A 19623-nucleotide genomic window follows, 5' to 3' on the forward strand; every position below is an offset into this window, starting at 1 on the left:
TCCTGTTAGCCGCATAAAAGTGCTGGGTATCTCTATCATAACGTTTTATTTAGCCTCATCTATGTAAATTATCACTATTCTGTTTTATCTTTAATTAAGTTAAAGTATGTATCATTAAGTGTGTGTAATCTGAAACTACGACGGAGGGAAAGGCTAGATGTGGCGCCGCGTTGGTTATTTTTAGGCTTAGGATTGATAGGTTCATCGTTCGGTGTAGGCTGAGTACTTGATGTGCGCGTTATTTATGCAAATGCTCTAACGACATATAATGCTGGGTAGCGGGGTGCAAGAAGTAGGGTTATCACTCGCATCGTCTAGAGGTTTTTTTTTTGTTATAGAAATTTGTTGATATTTACAAAAACAGTTACAAAAAAACATCCAATTCAAATTAACCTAAATGTAAGTCAAATAGAAGAGTCTGTCTGTCTGTCTCAAGAGTAGAACTTTAAGTTTAAAAGTCTGTATTTGACTAGAAACAGCAGGAATTCTGATTTCCTTCGTGATGCCAGCCCTAGCTGGGTGCATCTCTGCGATCAGCCTGCAGCACGGTAATTAGGTCCTGCGTGCCGGGCGAGCGCCGCCCGCGCCGCCGCACGCAACGTTCGCCATGTTTCTGTGTCGCCTCGAGCACGATTATCCATGTTTTTGTTGAAAATATCTTTGCAGTCTCCGTATTTGCTACCGTCTGACCATTGCCCTCTGCCACTGAGTGTTTCGCAAAATTTTCGAGCTATATTTTCCTTGTGGTCACTACATTTGATTTTTATTATTCTTTGTTCCATCAATGGAATGCGTTTTTGTTTCTACAGGACATGTATACAATATTCTGTGTATAAATCGATTCTAATTTTCAATTATGTTTAACAAGGCTTTAAAAAGAAATAAACTTACCGGCATCTAATATCCTTTGTTTGACAGAATGTTGTCGTCCGTGCCAAAACTGCCACGCCTTGATCTCGTCTTCAGGGGATTTCTCTTCTCGGAACATAAGCATTACAACACTCTGCAACAATAAAACGAAAGCTTAAAAGCAATTCGAACATAATACATACTTTATTAAATCTCTTAAGAAAACCTACAAATTATATAAATTAATTTAGACATCTGATGCAAACAAATAATATTATGACTACTTTATGTTTTACCTCGATTACCGTGAACATAATCATCTCTGTTATTACAAAGTTATCTCGTAATTTTATATGGTTATTATTTTAATAGTTAGACAAGTTTCGGACTATGGTTTAATCCACTATAAACCTGGCTAAAGTGTGCACCAAATCTATGTCAAAGCAGATAATACCTTAATTTTAAATAAGTATAAAATTAATGAAGATGATGCTTTAAATAATACTAGCCATCGGCGAGCAAATATGCGAAATATGTTGTAACGATTTCTATAGACAAGTTAGAAAACGAAGTGAAAAAGAAGTGGCTCGCGCCAGGCGTGGTGCCAACCAGCCTTATAGGGCTAACGACGAGAAAGCACTGATTGATGGAACTACGACTCTCCAGCCGTAACGCATCCAGTTCTAAAGATTCAATATGAAGAACGCTATGACATTTTTTTTTTAATTTTAACAATTCCAACCTATTGAGGTTGAATATTTTCACATATGGACGCATCTAGTCACAACTGAAAATAAACCGCCAATTTTAATCATATTGAATCAATATATTAGTGTCAGTAAATAGCATTTCATCTATAAGCGGGACAGGCTTTCTCTACCTATCAGCTAAAGCGTAAAATCAACCGCACCACGCATATTTATAGATAGCCCATGTATTAAATGATAACGGTGCACGCCACCTCTACTCCGTCACATCAATGCAATAAATATAAACATTTACTGTTTTATGAGAATTCCGCTGAGACACAAGTATTTTTCGAAATACATAATGCATACTAACAGTAAACGCGCGTTTAATAGGTGTATCGGGTTGACAATCATAATCAAACTAAAGAGGTTTATAGGTTTTATGACATTTATGCAGTGTTTGTTTTGTATAATGGAGCTATTATGTTGGAGCTAAAACAATTTTACTCGAGTTACGTTAGTATTAATGATTCATAAACATTAAGCAACTAATTTAGAGGCTGTCTGCCCGCTGCTGTTCTCGTGATTAAATGCCTGTTTTAAGGCAGCAATTGATCCTGAACAATATACCCATGATATAAATCTCAGTAAGTTCTACTTTAACAGGCAAACTTAGATGTAAATGCACATTTACTTGAATATATGGTAGAAGCTGCTTAAAAAAAACAACACAGTCAAGCCATATAAACAATAATTATTACATGTAAAATTATTCAGTATTGATAATTCTATAAATAGTATGTTAAACTAAAGCAGAATGGTTTCTTTTTAAAAAGATATTGCGATTAAGTATCAATTAAGGAAGGAACTTCTACCAAATCTTTTTGATTTAAACTTTAAATTTCAGTTGCGATTTAATGACGTATAAGCAGATATTTTATGTATTAATTAAATATAACATTGAGTTTATTATTAACGAAGTTTCAAGTACGATAATATGTCGATAAGATTGCGTTCGCCTTTTTCTTTTCAAAATAGCTCCAATGTTTCATAACAGTTTTGCCTTCTCGGACCAGTTATCTTCGGTTTTCGGACCGCCAATTAATTAATCGAGTGTATCGACATTCGACCCGATTTCAGGAGCCGAGTTCGGTTGACAATCTCAGTTATCTGATTAAGCACGCTTTCTCTTGCCCAGCCCAGCTCGCGTCACACACGCCCAAATATTATGTACCTCTATCGGTTACGTTCTGACCATTTCAAATTATTTATTTCATCACTTTATATTAACATTTGTTTCAGCTATCGTATATTTTAATTAATACGAATACTTATCTTAATGTATACGGGAAGGGCACAACAACACGACGATATGTTAATTCTTTGCCTAATTTTGTTGCAATCTTATACAACGTAAAATTTTCCATATTGGTTACATTATTCACCTAAGTCTGTTATTTAAAAAATTGATTAAAATTAATCATTTGTCTATTATCTTCCGTTACGGTTTCATGGGCAATACAAGTAGTGCGTAACGTAAAACAGCGTAACTGTGTTATGCGAGTCCGCATCATACGGTTATCGACGAGCTAATGTAAACGCGTGCAAATGCGTTGAGTAATCCTAATATTACGCGTAAATCGGTTCGCTTTTTGTACGTCTCGACTTTCCTCGTTAGCAGCAGTGCATCCATCAGACGCTATCTGCTTTATGACAATTATTTATGTACTACGGCAAAACTATTTCGCTCACCGTTGAGCTTTATCGATAGCGTAAAAGTAATGTCCTCCCTGATATGCTCTATCTGATACGAATACGTCTGTTTGTTAAGTGCACCAGTTGTTTGTGCTAGTTGTTTTAACGCCTTGGTTATTTGCTGCAAATGTTCTCTGAATTGAATGTCGGTTTCGTCATAAATTTTGAACGGAGCTGTGGGTGTAACTGCAGTTGTCTACGGTACGCGTCGGTATTTATTCTAACTGCGCTAATATAAAATATATGTTATATAGTTTCACTGTTTCTTTATATATTATCAATATATTTGATTAGCAATTAATGTATTTTCTTAGCAATGTATCTCCATACCTTGTGCGGTAGAAATGAAACAATATCATAGACAAATTACTTATTTAGGAAACATATTGTCCTACCGCTAATTTATTACTGATGTTTGAATACCTATATATAGTACATACATATCCATCAGTATAAGCTTAATAATTAAAGAACAAAATTTTAATATATTTAAGTTATCTACACTATCAATAGATCAAGTCTGTTGCAAAAATGTACAGTAAAATCCCTACCTACATTATTGCATTAATTAAGATATGAACTGAAGTAAGATAAAATATAGCATACAAACTTCGATTACATTATCAGCGACAGTCATTTACCGCTAAACCTCGATAAAATCGGAGCAACTCCTGCGATCCGTCGAGCGTCGGATTAACATCCCAAGGCGCGTGTAACACTAATCTGCTTAAATGTCGAAAGGAAATGTCAGATCGTAAAGTGCAGGGCTCTGTAGCGTGATGCAGCTTAGCTCGTCTCTACCAAGTAATCACGCATTCATAGAGCTTTCAATATTACTCTGTTATCTATGTGAAGCGGACTTTTGCATTTCACACTGTGAATGTGTTTTAATTAAATAGTTTTTTCAGTACCTATATGCCTAAGTTCGTTTATTCGCAGTTGCTACTAAACCAAGATCTTGACTAAAACTGACTATTCAGCTCGTAGAAATTATGGCTAGAATTTTGATGACTGAAATTCTTTTTTGAAACCCTTAGAGAACGGTTTGTGCTATATTATATTGTAGAGGCCCAAATGTTAAACTAATGCGGTTGAATGTAGCAGCTGCCTGTCCACCGCGCACCGATGCTATCAAGGATTGACGCTAAATACGCGCGCGCTGTGACAGTTCCAATATTGAAACAATGACGAACTCCGCCTTACGTAATGCCATTTGTGTCCAGCTTAACTGTCACTCTGTGATGGAATTAAACCTAAGTGAAAGTCAATGTAAATATATGAGCACGTCTTAAAGATAAGATTAGAATATATATATAATTGATTGAGTTAAATGCAAGTGTTACGATTAGTATGCTTTCAGTAGTTACGTGATTATTACCGAATAGTACGTAATGTTTCGTAAGTAATAGTTATTAGCTGTGTTATGCGAATCTGAAATCGAACGTGGAAAATTCATGCTCTGTGGAGCGATGCGTCTTTCCTTTTGCACCGAAGACATAATTAGAAAATGATTAACTTTTATTTAGGACATATAATTAAAGGTATAAGATAAGTTCACAGTAATTTATACAGCTTCATTGGTTTGCGTCGTAAATAAACATTATTTTCATGTCATTATTTTATATTTCAAGTAATTGGTATAAGGTAGAGCGCATTATCACACTAAAACAAAAACTGCCGCCTGGATGCTGGTAATTGCAATTTCATTCATCTTTCATGTCAAACTGACGGTTCCAGGAATTTTAAAATTTTACAAGCAACCAAAGAACTGAAATGCAATTACAATGTCGAGCAAATAAATGGCCCAACTTTTAGGCACTGTAATAGTTAAATACTAATAGTAATAACCTTGAGAAAATATTTGCTTATTTAGCTACCTCCGCTTTTGATCTTACCACCCGCTGATAAGAACTAGAGGTTGTTGTTACTACCAAAAAATTATCGTACGAGATTGTAAGGTAATTATAGAACCAAAATTAAATTACATTGATATGTTTGTATAATTATTATGTTCCTTGTATAAAACCTTGGCCATCTTTTTTATACGAGTAGAACATAAAAGTACACACAAACACAAATTCTAGTAATAGCTTAAAAGGATACCGTTACTAACAGTTGCTGAATAATATTGTAATTTATAATAATTAAAGTGAGATGGGTCGCGATGTAAAAGAAACAGATGATGCCTCAGAAAAGGGTGCAAGGTAAATTGAGTCATCTCAACAAGTGATTGATTACCGAAATGATTGGCCTCTTCCGAATGCATATCTTTTAACTTTTTGCCGCGTAACGTGCTTTTTTAGTTCTGAATACGATTTTAATTCCACGTGAATGCGCATGGTGAGAAATACGTTGCGACTCGTATGACAGCCCTTCACTTGTCGGCATGGCTAAAATGTGTTTCGGATGGTAGTATGATGTGTACCTATATACATCGATATAATCTCTCATCGTGTATAGCATGTTAAGTGTAAAAGGCATCATTAACGTATACCGTAAAAAGGCAACCGGAGCAATCATTAAATTCGTAAAATATTACAAAAAGAAAACAAAAACAACATGTCTCGTTACTTGAATTTCCGTTGCTACGAAAGTGAACACAATGATGTCAGTTGCGATAAAAACTGAAGTAAAAAGTTATTACTCTGAATAATTGACCATTGCGCTCATAGAATCATTTAGACGTTGTGTAGTATTAGATTTAACTGTAATATAAAACAGCAGACGTAATAATAAGAATATTATAACTACTTTATAATGCATACTTTTAAAATTTTATTATGTATTATAATGCAACATCGCTTCTGTTTTCTATTATAACTATACCTATACATTAAATACAATATTTGTTTCATATTACTTTTGCATATGGATGAATATTATATTTTTATTCACACTAGCAATTACTTGTTATCGACATAAATAGTTAGGTTTTTATTGATAAGCGGAAGTTAGTGGCGCATAAAAGTCAATTAATTAATGACATTGGTATATTAACATTGAGTTTTATATATCTTTTATCCATAATTATTTTACATAATTAAATTTAAATCTTGTAACATGATATTGAGACGTGTTTTTTGTTGAAATATTGAAATGATAATCGCAGGTAAATGGTAATGGTGTACGTCTTGCGACCCCTCAAGTGACGTGGAATATAAAATGAGGTGACTGACTACATACGAGATGATTAATTGCCACAGCTTTGTATGATTGATCGATTTTCTTTCACGATCTTAGTTGCAAAAAATCTTCAAAAACAATCCTTTCGACTGTACAAACGTCTCCATGGAGAGCATTTTAAAATAAAATTTGTCATCTCAATTGAGATGTAAATAAAGTTATAAACGAAAACTATACAGCGTGCGAACTTTAATTTCAAATTATTATTGCGATGTATTTTACATAGCCTATTCCCGTAATTACTTATGGAACAAAGGAAAATGACTCGAAAACCAAGAAACTCCTGCGTGCAACAAAACTAATTACATTTTTGCCACGCACACTAAAAAGTTACAAATTATTTACTAAAATTGTCGTTTTTGTTTTATTATTTAAACGTTTGAAGACACGCAACTTTATACGTACGCTCGTGAGAATCTCCTATGTTCCTATCGATATTTTTTTTTAATATTTTAAATTATCAGAGTAAAGCTTGGGAAATCACGTCGCCATAATATAATAAAGAATAATGCACGCTTTTAAATGCTTATAATAAAGCCATTAAATATTTATACGTAAGAATGTATCGTTATTTTTCTGTTTCCACCTCGTTAAGGGAACACGATGTTTGCCGTATTGGAATTATTTTATCATAATACAGTGGTTATTGTTATGCCGATATTATCCGCTAGCCTCCTGGGGCGGTCATTGTGTTCCTATATGGCGAATGTCAAAAGCGTCGTCTTAATTATCAGGCGCGGCCATACAATACGAACTAGATTCGAGCCAGATAAGAGCTATATCTAAGTATTGAATGCGGCCGGACTCGCGGCCCACTTACTGCCTTAATAATAACTTCAACCGTGTGTCTCATTGTATCTTTGATTATTCCGATCTAAGCATTGAATCGAGATAAGAATATGAAGTAATAAACGCATACCTTATTTTGAAAACAAAACAATTAAAATGAGAGTAAACTCGATTTGATGAAATCATTTCATTACTTGTTTATAAAACTCAGTGAGAAGGTATTTCCCCATTTAAACAATGATAGGTTATTATCAAAACAGGATTAACCTGATTGAAACAGGTGTATTTTCTGGTTATTCAAGAAATCTTGTTAAATTATTAATAAAAAATGTTATTGCATTGCGCCACTGATCTATTTATTATATTTTCTTGGGAAGTGGAAGAACAATAAAGGGATTTCCGATTTCCACGGCAAATAATGGATCTGGAAAGAGACAAAGGTGTAGCACCTTTGTTTCTGCGCAAGGTCAACTTTTCCCACGACTTTTAAACGACTTCAATCACGCGATTCGTGTCATTTAATTAGGACTTTACTAGATCAATAATAAAGTTTAATTAAGACTATTACTGTAACACCAATTAAAAATGATTATGTTCTGCATATAATTCAAAACTTAAACTTCTAATGTTTTTTTAATAAACCTCCTTTAGTTACTATAAGTTATAAATAATTTATCTCGTCTAAAAAGAATATTGGTATTTTTACAATAAAAAGTGGTGGTTATGAAAGTGAATACGTGAAGGTAAACATGAAACCAGGAGCGGTGAAACTAATACTTGTGGTCAGGCACAGGACGAGTTTAACATAAAAGAACTAAATACATATCATTACTATGAGAAATGCAATAAAATGCAGTGTTAATATTAGGTGCAACATTATAAAATTCATTATATATTTTCATCAGTTTTCACTGCATGATAATTAGGTATACTGGTTTGAATATCATGTTTTACGGTCATTTGTGTAAGTACGTAAGCTTTCTAAGTACCAAGTGAGGTAAACATCCGGCCTTTAACCGTTAAGGGCTAAGGCTCAGTCGACTACTCACAAATATATGTTTGAATTTACAATTCACGAGATGAAGCTGGTTTGAAATTACCACTTTGATATTAGGATTTAATGTATCTTCTACTTGTAAAATTTTAAACTTGTTTACAATAAAAGCTTCGTGGTGTACCCGGGGTTCCTACTACTGGTTTTTCGAAATAAATCAATGACCTGATAATGGGAGAACAATCCTGTTAATATTTACCTAAAAATCTTGTTAAGTAATGTTAATACTTTATATTAAAAATAGAAAATGATGGAACAAATCGTAAATGTCAGGCATTTATTAAATTTTTACAGTTAATCATTTTTAATTAACTATATATAGACGGATGTATATTTATATATATAATAAAAACTCCTAATTTTAATTTATACTTTGGGTATAATGTCGGAGACACCAATTTGTATTTACTTGAATTCCATCAACCCAGACATTGCTGAAACTTTACACAACACGATGAACATAATTTAACAAAAACATGAATAACACTTACCTTAACCGTTTGATTCTTGAGTGGTTTATCAGGATCGTGGATGTACTCAAGCGTAATGCCGTAAAACTGGCCCTTATTGATGTACGTTATTCGGTCATCTTCTCGCCGTTGCGAACTACTACTCGCCGTTTCTAAATGGTACTTGAATCCGTACGGTGAAAACCTATGGAAAAAACACAGCATTAGCATACCTGTCAAACTGTAATCAGATAAAGTGTATGTCAATTGTCATCGTATAAAGATGAATAGATCTAGATAGCGTAAAAGTTGCTACGTTACGAAGTAGCCCAGTAGGCACAAAGTCGTTGCTTAGAAAACGTGTACAGTAAAACCAGATTTTATATATAAAAAAACGCGATTTCTTCTTTGAGATAGTTATCATCAGAAACATGCGACAATAAAGTTTCCCTGAAGTGTAGCAATAAAAGAGATGACAAAAAGTTGAAATCTTAATTGCACCGGCCGCAAGCGCTGCGTCATTACATAAAGACGTGGATTTCCACATCTCAGCGTGTTAAAAAACTATATTTTCTCGATATTTCCTGCGGTACGCAACGGAAGGGAAACCCCCATAAAACTAGCTAGGATCGCGTGCCGCGTGTCATTGCGACTTATTGCGTGGAAATCGCGACAAAATTATTCGGTCTAATGCACAGGACGGCCAACACCAATAAAGTGGCGATCTCAATCCGCGGCCCACGCCCTTAGAGCCTGCGAGACCAATTCAGTCCCCGTCATTATCAGTACACCTCATGATTCAGTCCCTTAAATTACGCAACGCGATAAAAAGCTATAAATCCTCACGAAATATTTATTCCAACAATAAATTGTAGAACAACGAAATAGATAGCGAGCTTGCAACGACTTAGTTCGAGTGCTTACACCATTACTTAAAGCTTATTGAAAACAATTTGGTAAACAATTCCTCTGATGTTTGCGATTTAACTGAGTTGGTACTGATAAAGGCTGTGCAATACAAACTCGGCCCGACATTGACGGATCGGCCGCAGCGGTGCTCGCCTATCTGATTCTCTCTTACTGAACGTAATTTCCATTTGTGACGTGGCTTTCCATTGTCATTGCTGCATTATTTTATGTTCCTTAACTTTGAATGCATATTGTAAAAAGTTTCACTAAGCCTACAAATCGGATGTTCAGAGATACAAAGAGTGGACATAAAAATCGCGCCGTATATAGTCACGTATATATTTTATCACCTGGGATTCAGCCATATTCAGTAATAAATAACGTATTGTTTTCCAATGAGGTTCATTACAAATTTCAGCAGCACAGGGGCCAAAAAAAGATACTTCCTGCGTGAAGACGAGAGCCTGTCATGAATAAATCAATCGATGAGGCGCGGAAATTGATGAGTGAGCAAAAAGCCTTGGATTGCAGCGACAACAAAGTGCTCGCAATAAAAACGCACAATAAGATAAGAGTGCGCACTGCGCAGGCGTCCCGCGGGGCCTGTGAGCAGCGCCGCCAAATTAGATGCGCATAAATCTGACCCTCTGTGTATTACTTTACCACTTACTATGATACTTCGCTATATTTATTCAGTTTTGTTTAGATGGCATATCCGTATCATAGGCTTTACGATTACACTTTGCATTTTACTCATAAATCTAAAAGAAACTGCAATCGTAAAACTGTAGCTACTGTCTCAACTTCAGTAGCTTGAACTTTTTAGGTCATTATTTTGCTCTCGTTTACTTCACTATATTATATTATTACTAACATACCAATCGGAAAATTCAATTCTTACCGGTTGATTGTATTGTCAAAAATAATGGGATTATTATTTTTATACTTGTATGTGTTCAATTTAAGTACGTACATTAAAAATAAAAAATGTCTTAATATATAAAAGGAATGCTTTCTGTAATCGTTAACATATATGGACTGGATGATGTAAGGATCGCGTGCAGACCGCAATCCTGTAACGTCAGTATGATTGCATTTAGTAATTAGTATCTATGTATGCACTATATAATCGTATAGATTAAGGGTAATGTATAAACGAGAAAGATTAAACCACTTAGAGGTGTAAGAAGCAATTCATCGCGCAGGAAGTAATTTGAAAGTCTCGAAACATTTCAAGATGTTAAAAAGTAATGCACACATTTAAAGATTGAGTTACTAGAAATGAATTCCTTTTGGAATTATACTAGAAGCAAACATTGAACGGGAACTCCATACCAGTTTAGTAAAAGTGGAAATGTAAATAAAATATTGTACTTAAATTTACCACGTTTTAATTTTTCAATCCATTAAAACCTAACGAATGTTAGGTACGGTTTTAAATTATACGCTGTGAGAAATATTTATTTTTAATTTTTGTGGCAACACAAATATTTGCCTACAAATGTAACAACAACGTACTCCGTGGAGATTTTTTGAGTCGGGTAAATTTAGGTACCAGTCGACAAATTATTAAACTGCCAAAATTTGTCGATTCGAAAAGGTTATTTGGCGAGGAATTTTTTTCCTTATCCAAAATGTACGATAAAAAGTGTCTGCATTATTAACAGATACTTCTAATTGATATGATGCCAATGCTACTGCACTAATAATATTGAAGAGCGTTTTCATGCCATACTAGTTTTCCTATATAAGTACATAATCAATTTCCAACCGAATTTCTTTTTTTGTCTAGCTTGTAAATATACTAATTCTCAAAATAAAAATTAAAGATACACCAAGGGCGTTAAAATAAAAATGTTATACTTACTTCCTATTTTACCTTGAAATTTCCTTTGAATGCATGAAAAAAGGAAAACATAAAGAAGGTAGTTTCAAGTAATATTTATGGCGGATAATTAAACATGCCTAATAGTTTATAGATATTGAATCGAGCGTATTTAACAATTAACTTAGTGATAAGAAAAAAAAACACTTTAACTGGCACATAATGTCGTCGCATCAGGGCAATAGCCTCACAAAACATTTGTAATTTTCTTTTATTTAAAGTGTAGGAAAAACATTTAAACACTGTTGTTTTTTGGTGAAAAATCATAGGCTTGAATTATGGGAATAATAATCAAGTTGAGTTAGTTGACTCAATGCTTCTTTAACAAAATAGAAGATGCGGAAAAAGTCTTATTCTACGTAGCCATAAACAAACGCAAGAAAAAAATCTTCCTTATCATTTACATTTATATTTTAGTAGCCATATACACTAAGGGGTATATTTAAAGATTTAGGCTGCCACGTGGGTTTCCACTTATTTTTTTACAACTATATTAAAAACCCACGATCTATTAGCGTCCTAAGTCTACTAACAAAGTAAATGATATGTAACCGTCCGTGAAACTAAAGTTGTTTACATTTTAAGGTAATTGACATTTCATTAAAATTTGTTTTGACCATAGAGAACATGAATCGAATATCACTTGAATATGGTTAACTAAATCAACTTTAATTTGGGTTGAAGAAATATTTAATATTTATTTTAGAATATTGATATTACGTTATAAAGGTACCGAAACTATTGTATTCTTAAGCAATTTATACTGAAAGTAATTTAAAACTAATTACAGTAATCTATGAGATTCGTGCGTTTGATTTATATATTATCGTATGTTAGTCATTCGAAATACCCCGTTGTTATATGAATATAGCAGATGCGAAATGATTAACATGATTTCCGGAATTAGTTACTGCTATTATTATTTTATTTTATATTTTTAACTTTAAAATAACTTTTAAAGTTTGTATTCATTTGGTATTATTACTTATTTTTACTTCATTATATTTAACGTTTATACAAATTTCAAGCTCCTTAGTCTATAAACTCATACAAGCTAATTATTTAACATATCATTTAGAATGCCATTCGGCAAATGTGAGCTACGAAAAATATGCGTTAAAGAATGTGATTGTGCATATTTTAAAGCAGTTCTGCTGGCTACATCTCATGTTCAATTGTAAGTTTCATTAAGAAATATGTAGCTAAATGCTAATTAATTTATCCATTTGAATTTGTACAATCTTACGTAACTAATTAACGCGCAAGGCGTAGCGTGGCTTTTAGTTTTAGTTTGTACAACATTTAACTAACATATTAAGATGTTTTAAAGTTAAAATTGAGTTATTGAAGCCGTAAACGGGTTCAAATTACAAGTTGGTTGATACAAATGTGTGATGTTGAATTGACTCTTAAGTGATCGTCTTGAGGTTTTATTTGTAAAGAGATTATATATTTGAATTGGTTCAGTAATTTAAGCAAGTTCGTTTACAAGAAATTGAAAAGGTCATAAATTGAATATCTATTTGAGCCTTTAAGTATTACGAATAATGCATACTATATAATTAAATTCTAATTAAAATTATAAATGTATACTCACACTTTAGCAATTTGTATTTTATCGGCATCATTCTGTCTGCCAAAATCGTGCCATGGCCGGGTGCGCGGCGCTTGCGCAGGGGAGTGGTGTGCTGAGGGAGTCCCACGACCATCGTCTCCCACTGGCTGCTGGCATATTACTGTATACTCGAACGACTGTAAGAAATAGTTGATTACTATGCTATCTTGCATTTTTATAAAAGCATGCATATATTTTGTGAAAATATTAAATTAATTCGATTTATGGGTTACATTGAAGAGTTTTTATGTAATTTACTTATAAACGCTGTTGATCCCAAAGTGTTTTTGTTTCGATTATTTTGTTATTGTTTACACGAGTACTTAAAATTAAATGTATGCCTTTTATGATCTATTGTCTCTAGTACGATGTATCCCAAATACTTAAATCTGTAATAATATCAAGTTGATAATTAATTATTTAATTATTATTAGAATACCATAAGGGTTTTATTAGGATTTACCAAACGTCGTTGGACGGAGTTTAAATATTGAAAACAAATAACAATGCTTAAAAAAAACACGGGCATAGTATTATATCAAAGTGATTTCAAACAATAAATAATTTATGGAGAGCTTCGAATGTAACTAGCAATAATTATGTTTTAAAAAATCAAGTTGATATAATTCTATGCCCGAATATGGGTCCAGTACTAAAATACTTAACACTATCTCAATTCAGTCATCAACACTTCACAGTTTTATTGTAGAATTTTAAAAGTTTATGAACGTGAAATGAATTAATAATTGAATAAAAATAAATTTGTCATTTAAGAATCAGCATTCACATTAAACTATATGAATCTGATGTTCATGATGCGAAAAAAGCTTAATTCGTTTATAAAAATTAAATCAGTATAATTTCACTAGTCTTCATCATAAGATCGGTAATAGTTAATTAACTCCAATATTTTTTTAATGTAATCTATGATAACATCCTTCCTAGCTTAAAATTCCTATAGAACATATAATAATATATAACAAGCGTTTTAACAACGCGTTCTTAAATAATCATGAATTGTTTTTTTTAATTATGGAATTAAGAATTACCTATTTCCTTAGTTAAATTTCATAGAAATTTGTTATCATTAATTACATCGATATTCCGGTTTAAGTCAGCTTAGTTAGATTTAGTTCGAGACACAAATTGAGCCAACGTAATAATCAAGTTAAGTTTATTGAAGTTAATTCCTAGTTAAGTACAATAAACAATAAAGCGTTAGAATCGACAATACTCGTGAGCGCCACACCTAGTAGTAAGAATTAGTCCTTCAATACCACTTATCTACTAAACCGATTATATTTCAACCATGTCAATTTATTATTTTAAATATGTATGTATTAATTTATGTATAACAGATTGCTTCTGAAGGTCTCACATGGAGAATATTATATGAAATGAAACTTGTCACGAGCCTCTACATAAATATTATGTTACATTGTTACAAAGACGTTTTCACATACATTAAAAATCTATCATTCTAACAATGAATTGGCATTTTACTTTAGTAAAAAATCCCTAACATACATAATATATGTTTCATTAATATGCCTAAAATATATTTTGGTAACTAATTCTAATAATAATCTTCATGACTTTAGCCAGAGGTTCTCAGGAAGTGTTCGTTTGTTTAATATAATACTCACTCATTTTTGAACATCAATGACTGAAATGAAATCCATTATGTAATGATTTGATTTAAACCATTACAAATTACTTAGATTTATTAATGAACCAAAACCAAATTCGTAATGGATTCCAAATATCTAATTAGTGATAAGTATTTTTAAAAACTTTATCGTATCATTAGGATATCCGCTACTCATCGCACTAACCTAAATTTAAAAGTTTAATTAGTTAACTTATTTGGTACTTATTTTATAATCAACCATGTCTAGCCAATATTTTGGCGTCCCTTAATTTTTTTGAAATTATGTCCATTAAATACGTAACATTATTTGAACTTACATAAAACTAAAATGTGTATTTAGCATAATCAATATTAACTCATTTCTACTCGCCGTAATGGAAGTTATGTGATCGTTTTGTTTTATTTACTTTTTTGTTCGACGCTTTGATTGTTTGATGTCTTAAGCGGCTTAGTATTAAACGTATTGAAAAATATAAATATATTAAAAAACCAGTGACCAGTGAGAGCGGGGGGCTTCTCAGAATGTGGAATATAAGAACCATATTTTCAAAATATTATTGAATTTCTTAGATGATTTGTAAATTATGTAGTTCTTTTGTATGTTACTGTAATAGTTTAAGACGTATTTCAATGACTAGACGTACTAATATTAATTCTGCCAGATTATTCTTATTGGAATAAGAACATATAAAAGTGTTAAATGACAGAAGCGCGTGGGACATCCAAAAAGTCAAAGAAAGTTGATTATTAGTAAAAAAAAATAATATATTCCAGTTAGAAAGCCCTTGTGTCATATGGTAGGAGTACTACATTTATCTTCCTTGACTTTTTAGATTCATTGTGTTTTGCGTGGCTAACATAAATAAATGTGATTGGGAAGCCCGCCCGCCCGCGCCCGTGTCACTCGTGGCACCGACCTGCTGAACGGCTGTGTGATCTCGAGGAGTAACGGCATCAGCTCCAATGCCACTGTCCGGTGAAGGTAGATCAACAGTTAGGCCAGCTGCAGCGATCACACTTTTGCTGTGATATCTAGGCGCCGCGTAGCGTTCACCAAACGCCGAGGCGGAAGGTGATTCCGTATCACTATAGGGTGGTGCAGCTCTCTGCTGGTAGCCATCACCGACGAAGTATTCTCTATAATAGGGCTCTCCTGAGAAGGTGGTGGACTGCCGCGTGTACTGGTCTCCGTAAGGTGTGGGACTTGGGGTGCCCGGCGGAGCGAACATCTGTGCGGCGTACATGGCCGCGTCTGGCAGCAGCGAGCCTGCTGAAGAGGCGCGCGATGGCACCGGCGACGGCGATGCGGCCTCGCCCCCCTCGACCGCCACCTGCGGACACACGCGCCTGTTACACGCGCTCTCCCACGACAACTGTCCACTCCGTAACGTCGACGCGTACATGCCGCGTCAAAGCACAGTTCACAGCTCCTAGCACTAGTTGTCTATACACGATCACTTATCAAACTATCCCGGATAGTCCTGCGGTTCACCCGTAGCGGTGGACGCTGGGCGGGCGCGAGCCGGCTAGACCGGGGCGCGGGCGGGCGCTGTTATAGCGACTAGAGCGAGCGGCTCGCATCGTACGTGAATCGCAACGAATGAAACATGAGTGACCGGCAAAGAAAATGTGTAAGTGCGTGCGCGCGCGACGGCGGCGAACGGACGTGTGACGCACCTTGTGTCGCGGCGGCTTAAGCGCGTGTTCGGGCTCGTCGACCACCTTGCGGCTGAGATCCTCGGGCTCGCGCTTCACGAGGCCCGCGTGGAGCAGACCTGACAGCTCGCCCAGCTCCGCCCCGTGCGCTCCATTGGTTGCCTTCAGCGTACCGCCGGCCCTGCGGAGGGGAGGGGCGTCATTGGCGATACTGCGCGCGCGCTGCTATATTATCTACTTTGCAATGCGCGCGCAAAATCACTTGTTTAAGAGTAATTATTCAAACTTAGGATTTATTTACTAATTTATTACATTCATCGGTAGTATAAATATATGTATTTAGAATTACAAGGCTATTGATAATTCTTGTATGATGCTAAACATTTACATTAAAGTATCTAAAACTCTTAAACCTGAAAAACTAATAAAAGAATATAAAGTACAGAAAAAAAAATTTTATGTAACATGCAATATGCAAGTGAGAAATATACTTCCCATTAAGTTTGGATGAATGTTAAGTACTCTTATTTCATGAAAAATATTAGAATTCAGTATGTAGGATTTATTTTCTTAATTACACGACATATAAAAAAATAAAAAAATGGTAATTAAAGGAACAGGACAGGACATATGGAACTCACAAAGACGAACACTTGGGCCTTTACTTATCATAGAGAGGCAATATTACCAAATTATATTAAATTCTATAAATCATATTAGAATAATCAAAAACAATTCTCCTAAAGGATATTTTTAAATTATTTAAAGATCTATAGTATCTATAGTCCCTGATCTATAGTATCTGAAACATTTGTACAATAATATGTCGTCTCATCTAGCGTACCTACTTAATTTCAAGAAGATTTAAATCGATAAATGATTAATTTTTTAATAAGTATAATTAAACTGGTACTTAATTTTTTCAGGAAGCAAACAAACTTACATTAAAAATCCGAAAATTTTGGCATTATTAAAAATAGTTTTTGATTGCATGGAAATAATTAATTACAATTAAATAATCAAATACTGGAAAAGGAGTCATTATAGTCAATTAAGTTCAGTTTACATTTGAAAAATCAAATAAATATATATTTATTATTATTCTCTTACATTAAGTGTAACATAAATTCTATTATTATTCGAATGTTGTTTTTAAATTATGTCCAATGCCGTAGCATCTTCCGTGGGCAACTTCATTCTGTTAATTTTGTGTCACGGTGCGCGCATCGAAAAATTTGACTCATCAATTTTTCATAACGCGCCTAAAGAAGTATAACTTCAAAAAATAACCTCTTATCGTCGTCTCATCTAGCGTACCTACTTAATTTCAAGAAGATTTAAATCGATAAATGATTAATTTTTTAATAAGTATAATTAAACTGGTACTTAATTTTTTCAGGAAGCAAACAAACTTACATTAAAAATCCGAAAATTTTGGCATTATTAAAAATAGTTTTTGATTGCATGGAAATAATGAATTACAATTAAATAATCAAATACTGGAAAAGGAGTCATTATAGTCAATTAAGTTCAGTTTACATTTGAAAAATCAAATAAATATATATTTATTATTATTCTCTTACATTAAGTGTAACATAAATTCTATTATTATTCGAATGTTGTTTTTAAATTATGTCCAATGCCGTAGCATCTTCCGTGGGCAACTTCATTCTGTTAATTTTGTGTCACGGTGCGCGCGCATCGAAAAATTTGACTCATCAATTTTTCATAACGCGCCTAAAGAAGTATAACTTCAAAAAATAATCTCTTATCGCACCAAGTTTGCACATTGTTTCTTTATTATACTAAAGCCTATTTATTTTGAAAATTATTATAAGTAATAAATTTATTTAAAAGGACACTTTCGGAATATTCAAGCAAATGTTGTCACACAATCCACATAACTCAATACTTTCATTAGAACCGTTTATTAAACACGCCAAAGTAATGAGAATTATAAACTTTTAAATTATGTTATTATATTATTAAATCACTAAATTAAGTCAGCTAGCTTTACGGATAAAAAAATATAGTATTTATTAGGATTCATTAATCGTAATCCACGATTACAACATTTAATTAAAAAAAAATGATCTTAGCGCTAATCGCCAACCGTCAAACCCATTCTGTTTTCAAGTGGTTGTTTACAATGTAATAACAATAAATCGCCCATAAAGTGTTGTTGTTGGGCATTGAACATTTAAGACTATTACAAATACCACAGAGGCAGTTACATTAAATTCGCTTGATTTGTTCGCACATGAGTCGTGGACATCTTTGCGGGGCGCGGCTTTCGTCGGTGTCAGTGCGCCGATTTATGATAATTGAAGGCGTGTTTCATTGGCGCTCAGATGTTTATTTTAGATAAGAATCCCTGTTGGCACTATTTCATGCGATTCGGTCAGGACTCGACCTCCCGCAAGCTGATCCAGCCGTGTCCGATTGCAAGTCTGCCATCGCTCATTCTTTACAATTTATGCATAAGTCTTGAAAATACACGTGTGTGAAATTTACATGTGATAAGACTACAAATTTTAATTATTTCTTTTTGACTTCCAGTAATAAAGTATTAAGGGAATGTTTTGACATTCAGTAAAAAAGACTGATGTTATTACAAAAGATGCAAATTAAGTTCAGTTAATCTGGGTACAGCATGCCTACGGCGAGGTGGCAAACTTTAGTTATTCATTTGCGTTGAGTACAATGCGTTGTTTGCTTGTCATTTATTGTAAGCTTACAGACTGCCTTTCGTCGGCAGCTGAGCCCTTAACATTATTTTAATGCAATTGACATTATAATAATACGTAATACACTCCAAGTAAATACCTATTTATAACATTACTGTTTTCTGTACATATTTTATTTAAGAAGTAAAATATTAGAAAAAAACAAAATACAATTTACAAATATAATCTGTATAAGATTTTAATTAAATTTTATTAATAATTAGTTTTATTACAAACCTCCAGTTTGATAAAATATTTATGTCATACTAATTTAAAATAGACGATGTTATTCACTTCACTGGATATAATATTATGGTGAGTGAATATAATTCTGAGATGTTCAGTTATATTCTCTCAGTCTCTCAAGATCTATAATCTGATAACAGTGTCATGTTGCAACATTAGCATTTCAC

At 33.6% G+C, this 19623-nt stretch overlaps 1 protein-coding gene across 3 annotated transcripts in view; it reads right to left on the reverse strand.

Moving 5' to 3' along the window:
- LOC125053354 (protein grainyhead) overlaps positions 1-19623 on the reverse strand; it is a 73964-nt gene that overhangs the window by 10216 nt on the left and 44125 nt on the right. For 2 of the 3 annotated variants that reach the window (XM_047654693.1, XM_047654700.1), the window contains 5 exons: positions 16506-16665; positions 15746-16159; positions 13160-13314; positions 8811-8973; positions 892-1003 (listed from right to left, as the gene is read on the reverse strand). In XM_047654693.1, the coding sequence (XP_047510649.1) occupies positions 892-1003; positions 8811-8973; positions 13160-13314; positions 15746-16159; positions 16506-16665 (1004 nt within the window). The remainder of the gene's footprint in view (positions 1-891; positions 1004-8810; positions 8974-13159; positions 13315-15745; positions 16160-16505; positions 16666-19623) is intronic. The other variant, XM_047654708.1, reaches the window with a different exon arrangement.

The sequence above is a fragment of the Pieris napi genome, chromosome 1, assembly GCF_905475465.1.
Source record: "Pieris napi chromosome 1, ilPieNapi1.2, whole genome shotgun sequence".
In the NCBI taxonomy this organism is placed as follows: domain Eukaryota; kingdom Metazoa; phylum Arthropoda; class Insecta; order Lepidoptera; family Pieridae; genus Pieris; species Pieris napi.